At 40.8% G+C, this 14,343-nt stretch overlaps 1 protein-coding gene across 1 annotated transcript; it reads left to right on the plus strand.

Moving 5' to 3' along the window:
* Positions 1-8,884: 8,884 nt before the first annotated feature.
* LOC121886845 (myeloid-associated differentiation marker-like protein 2) lies at positions 8,885-10,372 on the plus strand. The gene is made up of 2 exons (XM_042397180.1): positions 8,885-9,165; positions 9,721-10,372. Exons 1-2 carry the CDS (start codon positions 8,885-8,887, stop codon positions 10,370-10,372), a joined length of 933 nt encoding a protein of 310 aa, XP_042253114.1.
* Positions 10,373-14,343: the final 3,971 nt, after the last annotated feature.

The following is a 14,343-nucleotide window of genomic DNA, read 5'->3' on the forward strand; positions in this document are numbered from 1 at the left end:
CACACTTACAGCACGTTCCTCAGGCTTCTCCCCAGCTGCCTCCTCATTCAGAGTGTTTTAGCTGCAGGAGGGACTTCAAAAAGAGGCCGGACACAGAGGGGAGCCGTGTGTGTGTGTGTGTGTGTGTGTGTGTGTGTGTGTGTGTGTGTGTGTGTGGGTGGATGGGAGGAGTGCATTCCACCCACTTGTCTCACGTACACACACTCTCTCTGTCTCCCTCTTGCAAATTAATTACTTCCAACTGCCCCTGGAGTCTTTGATGCCAAATAAAGCCCCGGGCACTTAGAGAGGCGGTTTATGGAGTTTGTGTTGGTTGTGTGTGTTCATATTACTTAACTGTGATGCAGACAAACAACCTTGTCAATCAGAAATTTGAGTTATCACCATCTCAAAGGTATTTTATCTTTTCCATGATTTATTATAAAGTCAAATTTTACTCATTTGCTTATTATACAGAGTTGGACATTCAAAGGTTGTAGTGAGAAGCTGTAGTGAACACATGGGGCCCCCAGGGTGCGTTCAGCTCTGCTAGACTGCTGCTTTGCTGCAACAGCGCTCCTTGGTGGCTGCAGCAGCAAAGACAAGCGTCTCCTCAAGTCCATAACTGCCTTGGAAAGAGGAGTGATGTTTTTACTTTACTTTTCTTTTTATATGTTGTGTTTTTTGAGAAATATTCTACAGTCATTCTGGATAATCTACAATCAAAATGTCTAAAATTGAGTCATTGCTGAGTAATTTTTTTCCTCCACTACTTACAACGTATGTGCTGGGTGACAAAATCCACAGTCCTGGTTTTGTGTGAAAAGATATTCAAACGTTTATCTGAAACTAATATGAGGCTTAAGCCATCCAACTTATCAAGTGGATCAAGTGGATATCTTCCATGTTACAGCCTTCTTACTATAAAAGTCCCATCCTTCCACTGCAGCTCAACAGATAAACACAAAGACTTTGTAAATTATCCGTGTGATTTGACTAACCTTGAGGGCTTAAGCCTCATATTAACGTCAGATAAACTTTTAAATACATTTAAAAAACACAAAACGCAGACTGGGCTTTGTCCTCCATCATTTACATTGAAAGTGCATTATGAAGTGATCTTCTAATGATCAGTACGAACAGGAGGAATGATTACAGCCAGAAAAAACAGTTTCAACGTTCATTTGGGTATCTGACTGTTGTTTTAAGACACACTTGAAAAATTGTGCAGGTATCCTTTAAATGAAGTGTGGCAAAGCTGCGTTTCATGTGTGATTTTGTACCAGTACCTGTACCATTTGAAGTCAAATATGTCTATGTGTAGCACAGGGATTGTCATTAAGTTAAAGGGCTTAAAAAGTGGTCATTCATGAATGGAATATAAAAAGTAACTCATTATCAGTCGAGGGTGTGTAATACAATATTTTAGAGTTTGTGGTCAAATATTGGAAGAATACAGCGCTATACTCTGTCAGGATATTAGAGATGATGGCAAAGTTTTTATTTTTTCTGTCTTTAGCTCTGATGGTGTGTTAACTGTACACGGTTCATTATTGTGTGTTTTAGTCAGAAAGCTTCTGTGAACCATCAGTTGAAGGTAGGCTATGTGTGCATGTTCATGTTGAACTTTCACACTAATATTGAAATTGACAGTTAAAGCATTTATAGACAGTTTGCTGAAAAGCCATTCCCAAATAAAGTCAACCAAATTTAAAGTTGACTTTGGACATTTCAATTTTACCGGCTTTCAGTTCGTACATCCTTCACCAAAATTTTGTCATTCTCTTGTCGCTAAAAGCAACAGTAATGAGTCAGCAAGTCAAATGACCTTTTTTAATTATTTTTTGTTTCATACCAACACTAACAACAATCCTGTAGGGGCTTTACAGTGCCCACATTAAGGAAGATAACACTCAGCCAGCCCTTAAACCCTCAATGAGGACAAGGAACAACTCCCCAAAAACCTCCATTTGGAGACTAAAAGGAAGAAACCTTGGGAGGGCCTGCTCAAAGACGGGATCCCCCTCCAGGACGATCGGCTGGTGGGTGTTGTGTGTAATGTTCCCGCTGTCTTACTGTCTTGTCCAGAGTAGAAAATGAAGCGATGACATGTGGAGAGGTGTTGGTGCAGAGGGAAAGTAAGATGTTTCAGTGTTGCTGTTATCACCTCGTCGATGTGATGCACTCATGAGGTGTTTGAGAGGGTTTGATGTTGACTGTGACACTCAACACTCACTATCAGTGTCACTCTCACTGTAGTCAACACTGTTGACATCACTGTCTGGAAAGTCACATTTGTAGTTGTCGGAGCTTTCCTCCTCTTCTTCATCCTCCTCTTCTCGGGCAGACAACGGGTCGTTGATGACATCTTTATCGTGCTCTTCCTGAGCACCAAATTGAGTCTGATTCTGTGCGTCGTTGTTGTAATTGAACACACAGTCACATCTGAGGCATCTGCTGCTGCTCTCTTCATCCTCACTATCCTCCTCTCTGCCTCTCTTCCTGGACCCTCCAGGCAGCGGCTCGTCGATGACATTTTCATCACGAATTTCCTCACCACCATCTTCATCGGGAAGTGGCTCTTCCTGCTCTTCTTCTTCGCCAACATTTTGTCTGGCCTCCATGTCAACCTCCACCTCAGCACCGACCTCAATTTCAGGATCCTGTAAGAAGTCCTGGTTGTCATAGTCCTCGTCAGAGTCCTCTGAGGCCTGATTCAGAGCATCAATAACTTCCTGAAGCATAGCGTTACGGTTTTCATCTGTGAGCCGCCCCTGCCAGGTGATACGCAGGATAAACAGTTGACCTCCTTCGGGGTTTAGCTCAAAAAGAGGATCTAACGTGTCACCTTGTCCGTTCATCAAGAAAGTATTTGCGTTCCTAGTCGATGTAGAACTTCTAGTGTTTTATCTGTTTGACTTTGTGTTGAGCTGTGAGTGAAAACCAAAACATTTTACTGACTGTTGATAGCTTTGATCTTGTATGATGTCATCTATGACATACTTTTTATATGATGTCACATCAAGATGAGATGTGGGGACAGTACACACAGCACTCATCAAAATGTCTGTCCACGTTTCTGAAGAGGATGGGGTTTGATAACATTTTATGGAATTCAAATCCAGGATCAAATCCACTTATTAAATCTGAATCCTTTTGAAATCCCTTATTGAATTTTAAATATGCATAACTTTTAATAATGGCACCAGCTCAGTTGTGTGGTCGTTAAAGTGAATTGAAATATATTTAAATTTATAAAGTAAAAAAGGCTGAAATAACCACAACTCAAAGATGTCTAATAACCCTTTGTTGGCAGTCCAAACACATTAAAGCTGCATTTATTGTGTTGGGTGGGGGGACACACACAAGCCTGCATGGAGCATTTCTGGCCACCTGAATAATAGATCATTAGACAGGTTTATGAGCAACATCTTTGTGAGATGCATACACATGCATGAGAGCTTATGAGGAGATCAACATGAGGAATTGTTTTTGTGTCTTTAACTTATGCACAAATTGCATAAGTAATGCACAAAAAATGTTCTCAATATTCCAAGAAGCAAATCTCCCTGTTAGCTCAGAGTACATAATTAGCCATTAGCATCCAGTGACCTGGTCAGAGCCCAGGATTTTAATAGGATGGTGGATGGTTATGCACAGAAACTGCTGTTGGCTTTAAAAAATCACAAACGATCTGCAGAGTCTCTTTTCAGGATGCTTTGCAGCTGACAAATAAAACAAATTGATTAGTGTATTGACAGATTGTAATGATTGAAGTTTTCATATATGTGACTTCTGTTTGACGTCCTAGAAGGTTCATGTCTTGTGGACAAACAGGACATGCTTCGTCTCACGGGCAAACAATATACTTAAAAAAAGTATATTATTTACATATTTGGAAATCTACACTGTACATATCATCTGTATTCTGATCAAATAGTGGATTTTATGTTTGTAAATAAAAAGAAACAGTCTGAACAGAAAACTCTCTTTCACTGTAAAGGAAAGTATATATTTTAAATATATACTGTACATTTATACAGATATTTTACTCTGGACTGTCAAGTGTTTTTCATTTATAATAATATTAATAAACTTAATGACATATTACATGACTCAAGTAAAGCACATCATGTATAAACAATCTTCATTTTTGGTTCTTCAAGCTGGGAATTTATAATAAATACAATGGCAAAATAAATCCAGACACAACCAGTAATATTAGAATAGCGTCCTTTTAGTTACCTGCAATATAAATTCTATTTAGGTTCCCATATTGTTGCCCCCTTATTCCCTAACTTCACATTTAGTGAAGTAATTATGCTGTAGCCTATGTTGTGGACTGTAATCTAACTTGACGATATGTTTTTCCAGTGTAATATTAGAGCATACCCACAGCGCGGACTTTCTACTTTCATTACTGTCAATTACCACATCAAATGACTACATGTCACCCTTGCGTTTATGCAGCTGTTCTGTACAATTTTATATTCACCAATGTAAATTGATGTGGAGCAGAGAGACCACAGTCTGTCACACACCTGCAGGTGGAGACAGAGACCTGTGGACAGATATGATAAAACCAATGTGTGGCGGCCTGCCTGCTGCTGGTGATCTTAAGATGAGAGGATAGTTTTGTACACGGACTCAGAATCAAGTGCTGATTGTTTGATCCCTGCAGCTGAAAAATTACTTATCCACATGAAGTGAATGAGGTATAACCCAAAACATGGTTTAGGACATGTGATGGTGTGAAAAGGCTGCTCCTCTCCCTTTTCACTAAGTCCTTTTCCCCAATGTTGTCATTGTTTTGTGTGTAAAATCATCATTATTTTCAATCGAATGTAATTTGTTAGTGAGGTTTTTTTTAAAATAATTGAATACATTGGTTGATAAATGTGGTTTATCTTTGTTTGCACATGTTATTTCAGTTGTTCTGCTTGTATTGTTGTGGGTAGATCAGCTGCTCAATCAGGGATCGTGAAAACACATTTGCATCATTAGGTCCTCTAAGCAGTGGGGGATTGGGCATTGTTAGGATGTGGGGAGATGGGTAAAGTTGTTCCATAGTAAATGACAAATGACATTTGGTTGAAGTGGGTACACCTATGACTATGTTTGTGTGCTTATAATAGATTGTGATTGTCAACAGTAACAAAGAAAACCAGTGTTTATAATTGTGTGGTGTTCCGTATAATTTGAAAGCCTAGTGTTTGTGTAGCTCACCCCCATACTTACCTGAGCAGGTGGTAGGTTCCAGTTAGGTGCGGCTGAGAGAGTAAAATGCCATTCAGGTATCAGTAGGGAGGAGATTGGGGGGCAGCTTGCTTAAGGCTGCAGATTTTATTTGCTTGTTTGCTTTTTTCAGCTTGCCTCTGTTTCATTAATACTTTTGTTAATAAACATCACCTTTTTTGCACATACCCTGGCCTGCAGACCTGCTACATCTTCTTTAACATCCCTTTAACACACAGTTTCCAGTGCCAAATAACATCATGTGCCCTTTATATGGGGTGGTGGTGCCAGAGATGTTTTCCAGGGTTTGTAGGAACCCTTTAATGTAAAGGTGAAATCAGTTATTGTTATATGTTAAAAAAAATGTTTCAGTGATAGCCTAGAAAAGAAAAATTTAAGTAGTTTGTAGAGTCAAGGATTAACTTTGATGGGGATAATGTTTTGCTTTTGCCATGTGAGGGTTTCATTTGACACAAAATAAAGATACATTTTTCTCTCCATTCTACTACACATTATGTACACTACGTTTTGTTATTATATATATATTTATTTATATTTATATATTTATATTATTATTTCCACAAATATTTATTTTATACTGGCCCTTTATGCAGCCCCTCAGTTCAGCCCGTCTCTTAACTCCTGTCTCTTTAAGGCCCCCCTCTCGATGAACCCACTCTGTTCTGATTGGCCAGCTTTCTGGAAGCCTGCCAAGGGGCAGCCATATCAGAGTCATGTTAAGTTACTGCCGATGCAAACCCAACATTTCTTGCTTTACATCTTCATATTAAAGTCGATGTAAAAGAAAATCAGAGATTTCTTTTTAAACACCTTATAAATGTTAGAAAATAACTGCTGAAAACGTGACAGGACTGCGATCTATGTAGTACTGAATTGTGATCATTAGACCATTAAACTTTTTTTCACCATTTTTGTGTTCAGGATTTTTTGGGCAGGCCTGAAATGGTGGCTTCATGACGTAATGGAGTCATACTAGAATGATCCATCCCCTAACACTATATAAGAACTAGAGCACCCTAGCATCAGCTGTGTGCTAGTGGCAGCATGCAATTCTTTCATTTAAAGCTTAGCATTAGCATCCAGGAGGATGTATGCTGCAGTCACAACAGTAGATGTGGGAAGATAGAAAGGTCTACACTTAACTATGAGATATTCTAGGTTAGCAGAGCAGTGCCTCTCAATAATGGCATTGTCCATGAACCAAACTTTGTAAACATAAATGCACAGTCCCTCATGCCCCTCTAGTCTAACCAGAGTCATTAGCTGTTGTATCCACCCTGAGGATGTAGCACCCCAGTAGCTCAATAGCGCTATTGGGGACGCTACTCTTAAACCATGTTTCTGTAAAAATCATCACGTTGCAGTCAATAATCCCTTTGTGAGTAGTGATCCACAGTCACAGTTCATCCATTCTGTTCACCAGAGACCATGCATTGGCAAGGACAATGCTGGGTAGAGATAGTCGATGAGGAGTTAGCCTTAGCTTAGCCCTTAGCCCTCCTCTCTTCCCCCGTTTGTTTCTCTCCTGGCAGATGAAGCCAGGTTGATAGCCACCGGTGTCATGGTATTAGCTGCTACTAGAGAATGAGGCCATTTTCAGTCAACGGTAGCGCTCAAGAGTTATTTCAAACCCAGCTGAGGCATCTGTTCATGAGTAGAGTTGGTGTTAGGGCTCCGATCCATCCAGAGGATATATCCATGTCCCGTGCCTGTGTGGCTGCACATACTGTGCCCAGTCTCACCCTCGCTGCCTCAGGTTGCATTGCGGATGCTACTCTGGTGCTACATAAGCAGAACTGCATGTCATAGAAATAATGTAAAACTAGGGGCACCATCATGAAACCAAAGAATCTAGAATATAAATTTCTCACTTTTGTTGTCTAATTTTTCTCTCAAAAGAGAGGACAAATGATTTAATTTTAGTTAGACTTTAATGTTGTGTTGACAGTTTGATATGAGGCCCCCATGTGGCATTAAAAATCTTTTAATGCAACTCTAAAAAGCCTCCATGAGCTCAGAGGTAAGGATTATTGACTCCTGTGTTGGTCACAGGAATCATTTGAAATGGTATCCTGTTCATTTAGTGTGAGGATATGACATCACTGATACAGATATATTCCAGTAAGAGACACACTGGAACGCCTTAATAAAATTCAGGGAATTTACAATGTAACTTCATTAACACATATTGGTCATGATCTGTACACAACACAGACCGCATGTCATCTCGCCTCATTAGACGGGGTCTGTAATGTGTCTGCATGCCCCAACTCCACGCCCAACCACATGTAAACATCCCCCCAACACTTATCTGGTGATGGCCCAACCCTAAATAACTTCCATTCTGGTCTGACTGACTGGCAGCACCCCCTCCTCATAGTGGACAGAAGGACAGTGAGGAAGGAGAAAGTGTGTGAGGAGGAAGAGTGTGTGACAGAAAGTAAGAAGATGAGGGTTGACATTTGAGGACGGCTGGTGGTGGCTATGAATGTCTACAGCAACAGATACACACCCAACATGTCTGGGTAAGAGATCCAAGAAGATTGGCGAGGAGATTCTGACTTTGGACTGGACCATTGCAGCTGAAGGGTTTGACGGGACCAAATTTTGCTGTGGCTTTGCAGTATTTATTTCCTGGAAGACATGGCTCAACTGACAACTTCTTAATAAACATCCTGGACTTTTTGGATCTACAAGTTCTCGTCATAGAGAGAGGAATTTATCAACACATAATGCTACACTTACAGGGATTTCAACCCATCCTTCCTGGTTTGCATGGTGCACAATACTGAGTCTGGATATTTGTGAAATATGAGTCAGTGCGATCTCTCAGCAGAACGGTGAGTGTACGTGCCCGCTCGGTCAGCTTCAGCTCTTATAGAAGATCTCAAAGAGGGATTTACACCTGTGTTTGTGACAAACTTTGTGACTGTGACATACTGTGATTCACCAATAGAGTATCAGAAAGTCCCAACCAAGTCTGTAAACACAGCCGAGGAAGGGGAGGGTGACTCTGCATAACAATGCAACCAAAACACATTCACACAAGGTAAAAATACCACCTTAAAACACCTGAGAATCCGGACATCCTGCCATATGTTCATCAAGGACACTGGAAGTTTCAGCAGTGTTTGAGCAGAAAACCAGAGACATGTGTTTATCCTAAATTAAGATCTTTGAAGGCAGGGGTGCTTTCCAGGACCAAAACAGTGTTGTGATTTCATCTGAAGGGGTGAAAAGCAAAAGTGGAAGTCAAAGATAGAGACACAGACTGAGAGGCAAAGGCTGTGAGAGGCTGCTTCATGAGAGGAGTAATTGATTGCACCATTTCTTTAAATGTATGAGACTATTTCATACATCTATACTTTGATTGATATTGTCAAGATACTGGAATGAAAAAGACTGGACTTAATCTCTGGATGTCACATTTTTCCACAAGAATGCTTCTTAGATTTTGTTTTTGTGGCACTGGCTTGGACTTGAGCTAAAACTTAAAACTTTAGACTTCAGACCTGACCTCCACATCATCTTCGATTGTGCAGCTTCTGGACATTCAAAATCTCTTTGAGGCCCTGAAGACTTTACATCTTTAAAATCTTGCTGTGGAATATTTATTTTTTGCCTTCACCTGCTGTACACCTACCCAGTTATGGATTCACATGGTGGTCCGTACCTCAACATGAGGGCACTCTGCTCACCTCTGGGTGCTGCCCGCCTCTGTCAGTTGGCCATGGGCTGTTCTGTGATTGCCATGGTAATCCACAGTGCCGGCTACAGCGGTTCACAGGGTGTGTTTTGTATAGCGGCGTGGTGCTTCTGCTTCGGCATGTCAGTTCTGGTGTTCTTCTTGGATGCCACTCGCCTCTACAGCTGCCTGCCCATATCCTGGGACAACCTCACGGTCACATGTGCGGCCTTCGCAACACTCATGTAAGTCACATATGTAGATAAACCACTGTTTGTTTATATGTTTGCTTTATCAACTTTAGAAGGTGACAACATGGCATTGTTAAAAAATAATACCTTTTCCGGTGTCATAGTACAAGTTCATATGTGTGACAAAATAATCTCAACTCAAGTTCCACTCACTAGCTTTGTCAGAACTTTCAACTGATTTCATGGTCTTCATCAGCGAATAGAACTGAATAAGGTGTCATCATGTGACCAAAGTGAGGACCATTGAGAACATTAGAACAGGTCATATATGGGATAAGTGGATGTAGCCATTGTTGAACCAAGACAGAGGTTACGGTTTCATTCCTGTATACAAGCACCTATTATCTATGTGCTAAATGAAAGGTTGAAAGCTCTGACAAAGCTAGTGAGTGGAACTTGAGTTGAGATTATTTTGTCACACATATGAACTTGTACTATGACACCACAAAAGGTATTTCACTACCCTTATTCGCCCCACTGTGACCTCCAAAGCATTTTTCCCCCTGGTTTAATGACATCATATCTACACTGGTGTTTTTCTGTCTGCAGGTATGTGACGGCCTCCGTGGTCTACCCACTCTTCTTTGTCCGATCTGAGTGCCCCTACGCCGGCTGTGATGTCCGAAACTTCCGCATTGCTGTCACTGTCTGCTCCATCCTGGGTACTCTGGCCTACGGGGCTGAAGTGGCCTTGTGCCGAGCCAGGCCAGGCCAGACTATGGTGGGCTACATGGCCACTGTCTCCGGCCTCCTCAAAGTTGTTCAGGGCTTTGTGGCCTGTATCATCTTTGGAGCTCTGGCCAATAGGAGCGAATATACACGTTATGGTGCCACAATCTACTGTGTTGTCGTCTATGCTTTCTGCTTTGCTGTGACTACTCTCGTGGTCATAATGACTGTGTGTGGGCGGACCAAGGCCGTACGCTGCATGTCTTTTGATCGTTTCGTGGTGGTGTGCACCCTGCTGGAGGTTCTGCTCTACTTGAGTGCATCAGTGGTGTGGCCCGTGTTCTGCTTTGATACTAAATATGGCTCCCCTGGGCGACCGTCATCATGCCCTCAAGGGAGGTGTCCATGGGACAGCAAAGTCGTGGTGGCCGTGTTCTCCTTCGTCAACTTTGGACTGTATGTGGCGGACCTGGTATACTCCCAGAGGATACGATTTGTCTCCTCACATGGGCCCACTAACTCACGGGTGTAGCACTGTATGGAAGCTTATTTGGCATCGCTGACTTAACAGGCTATTCATCTCCTTCATTGTTTATGATTGTGTTCATCCACTTATTTGATATTTAAAGACACTGAAAAGATTGAGGGGGAAACGTTGGTATGTGTCATTGATCCCAGACTCAGACCATCACTTTTGCTGCACATGGTTTGTTGCTGAGGCACCCAGACACCCCAAATTCAATCAGAAGGACTGTGGAATGTGAACCAGGAATTTTCCCACTGCATACCCTCTGCCACACCCCACTAAGGTGACACCCCATCCCTTAAACTGACCCCTTCTGCCCTGTGAAAGATTTAGGGAGCCAGCCTCACCCGAGCAGGCAAGGCTCACTGGTATGTGCTGCCAAATCCTCATAAAACAAGACACTCCCACTATTCATGACCTGTGACCTGGTGACCTAGCACACACATTTACTTGTTACTTGCATTTCTGTTCAAATAAAGCATACAAGATTTGAATATAAATAGTAAATCTGGCATTGGCATCTGTGGCATTCCTGTCATCCGCAAACCCCACCAACGATTTACGGACATTACCCAGGCTGCCAAAAATAAACAGGAGCTGTCTGCATTCATACTGAAGCAGTGAGACAGCATTTATAAGAGGTTGCTGTCTTTAAAACCTCTCTATCAAATGCTTACCTCAGTGTAGGATAAAAAATAATACTGCCCATTTAAAAAAACAGATGTCTCTCTACTTTGTCTTGTCCAACTGTACTGATAAGATGACCTGTAGTTTGAGCTGAAAACACACAATATTCACAATTGCACAATTTGAACATGGTCAGTGTGACCCAGGAATGTTTGCACATTGTCACAGAAGATAGTACATATGACCTAATATGTCCTTAAACACTAGGTCAAATGTCAAAAAACGATTTGCTTTCATTTACACTGGCTGTGATTTTACATTTAAATCAACTTACTTGGAAACTATTACAGTCTCCAAATCCATATACCAATACATTATTAGTTAGTTCATTTTCTGATTTAAAGCTGCTATAATCAATATTTTTATATTCACAATGGATCAAATGACTATATTTATGTGAAAGGTGTTTCATAGTGAACTGACCCACAGAGAATCATCAGCAGACTCTGCAGTTCCTCTCAGCTCTATGGAGAATGTCAGCACCTGTAAGCTCATTGGTTTTGTTCTCTGGACCCACAACTTCACTGTTTTGGTTCATTCTCATCAAACTCATCAGCATCATTTCAAGAGATGCTCACAGAAAAAGCTCTGATAAATAGAGACTAGGTGTTGCATAGTTGAGTAAATAGCTGCTAAAGCAAAATATTTTTCAGAGCTCATCACCTCCAACCAGCACAAGTCTAGTTTCTTATTTAATTCTTTATTTAAGACCATTGATCAATCAGTCAACCCTGGTTCTCCTGGTGTCCCTATTACTTCTAATGTAAACTGTGAAAGGTTTTTAATGTTTTTCATAGACAAGATTGAGGGCATTCAATTGAAGATCATAGCATTATTATTGAAAGGTTGAGAACATAGGTTGGTATCTCCGGGACTGCCATCCAGTGGTTCTCCTCATACTTTTCTAACAGAAAATCCATTGTGTCTGTTGATGGCTTTACCTCCTCTCAAGCACTGTCTATGTATGGGGTGCCGCAGGGCTCCAGTCAAGGTCCAATTTTGTTTTCTCTTTATTTACTCCCTTTGGGCCACTTTATCAAACAGCATGATATTTCATTTCATCGCTATGCAGATGATACTCAGCTGTACTTGTCCTGCAAACCATCTAAATCAGCTAAGTTATCTTCCCTGCGTAACTGCCTAGCTGCGGTTAAGGACTGGACGGGGGTAAATTTTCTTCAGCTTAACTCCTCCAAAACGGAAATCCTTATTATAGGCCCTGAGCACACTCATGGCCAAGTTCTGCCTCCTCTTGGCTCTCTACTTCAGCATGTGGTACCAACTGCTAAGAACCTCGGAGTTATTTTAGATCAGCTCATTCTTGAGCCCCATGTTAAAAGACTAGCTTAGTCGTGCTTTTTCCACTTGAGAAATAGCTCTAGAATTACATCTTTCACTTTTTTTTAATGATCTTCAAAGAGTGGTTCATGCTTTTATCACTCCTCATCTGGATTATTGTAATGCTGTGTTTACATGCCTTGGCCAAATGATTACACAGCTTCAAGGTGTCCAAAATGCAGCCGCCAGACTTTTAACCAATTCACGGAAGCATGATCATATCTCCCCTATTTTATTTTCCCTTCACTGGCTGCCTGTCAATTTTAGAATTGATTTAAAATTTTTACTCTTGACTTTTAAGGACCTGCATGGTATGGCTGAGTTTCTAAATCATTACTCACCAGACCGTGGCTTGAGATCCACTGATAAGACCCTGTCAGCTATTCTCCAGTCAGGGCTGAAGACCAGGGGTGGCAGGGCTTTTGGGCTCCAACCCTTTGGAACAGCATACATCTCCCAAAACTTACATATGGCTTTTGATTAATTATTTTACCTGTTACTTATTTTATCTGTTAATTTTATGTGTTACTTTTATCCATTATTTTATCATTACTTTTAACTGTTTTATGTGTTATTTTATTTGTTGACTGTGATTTTGTAGGTGATTGTTTATCAACTTTCTTTTGTTTGTCCTTGTTTGTGAAGCAATTTGTAATGGTTGTTTTGAAAAGTGCTATATCAATAAAGTTATTATCATAATTATTATCATTGTTGTTGTTGTTGTTGTTATAATAATAAAGAGTCAGTTATTTCCCTCAGGAGTTGGTGGAGACCAAAACAGAACTAAAAGGAGAATGAATATTGGACTTACATCAGGTGTCTTAGATGTAAGTTGGTGTTCCTAGATGTGTCAAAAGGCAACTGCCATTGCCATATCAACTCAAGAGGTGATTGTATGCCTATGTTGTGTTTACAGCGTGTGTGGCCAAAAAATAAATCAATGCAGCCATAAACATAACAATACAAACATTTTTAACATGATAAAATAAAAAAAGTCCAAATTTATTCAATATATTATAAAATTCTATAAACACATTTTTGTGAGCACACAATTACTGAACAACATGGTCATGTTTCAACATTTCCTGGTAAGTATGCAACATAACCAAGACTTCCTTGTCCTTGACTAAGTTCATAACATTGTACAGTAACACTGAGTTACGTTCAAATTTTACATGGATAACTTGAGTTTGCAGACATAAAAGCACATTTTATTCATTCTGTATGGCAGTGCCACACCAGCATAAGTGTTGTCCAGGTGAATGGAAGTTTGTAAATGTAATTTTTAACTTATCTTCGATACAGGATCTGCTGTTTGCATACAGTAAATGGACAATTTATTCAAGGTTTGATTCATGTTTGGTTCCTGTATGCTTCTCTGCTTTGCTCATTCTCTTATCATCTCTTCTCAGTCAGCACTGACATTATCTGTCACCTCCATCACTTGAAGCAGGTGTAAATTCAGGACATGATTCTTATATCTAGTCAATCTGAGTGAATAAACCAGCAGATCATCAGCACCTTTGTGCTGAAGGAGAAGAGATGGAGGCCTTTCTGTCCTCCGCCTTCTGTCGGCACTTTTATGTCTTTGTTTCCCTGGAATAAAACAGAAGAAAAGATCCAACTACCATAGTTTAGTCTTGCAGTCTCTTCTTCTTCTCCTCCTTTTCTCTCGATTAAGATTTCTGTCAACCCTCTTCTTCTAATTCTTTCTCACACACCATACCAGTCACCTCCTCCTCCTCTCCATCCTTCACTCCTCTCCGCTTTGGTCACCTCAGTGAATCTCATCTCTCTAATCCAGGATCGATGTATTCCCCTGTCACATCTGTGAGTGCTATAGATGTATTATATTAAGTCCTCGGGAAGCCACTGTGCTACAGCATACGTCTACCAAAACTGTCTCGGGGCTCAGCAGCAAATCCAACACCAGTTGGCTGCTCTTGTATCCA

The sequence above is a fragment of the Thunnus maccoyii genome, chromosome 2 (assembly GCF_910596095.1).
Source record: "Thunnus maccoyii chromosome 2, fThuMac1.1, whole genome shotgun sequence".
NCBI classification, from domain to species: domain Eukaryota; kingdom Metazoa; phylum Chordata; class Actinopteri; order Scombriformes; family Scombridae; genus Thunnus; species Thunnus maccoyii.

What these genes read in the sequence shown, in the direction of transcription:
- LOC121886845 (XM_042397180.1), top strand. Translation starts at nt 8,885, where the DNA reads ATGGATTCACATGGTGGTCCGTACCTCAACATGAGGGCACTCTGCTCA. An exon ending in GCGGCCTTCGCAACACTCAT is followed by an intron (nt 9,166 to 9,720) that starts GTAAGTCACATA and finishes TTCTGTCTGCAG; the next exon opens with GTATGTGACGGCCTCCGTGG.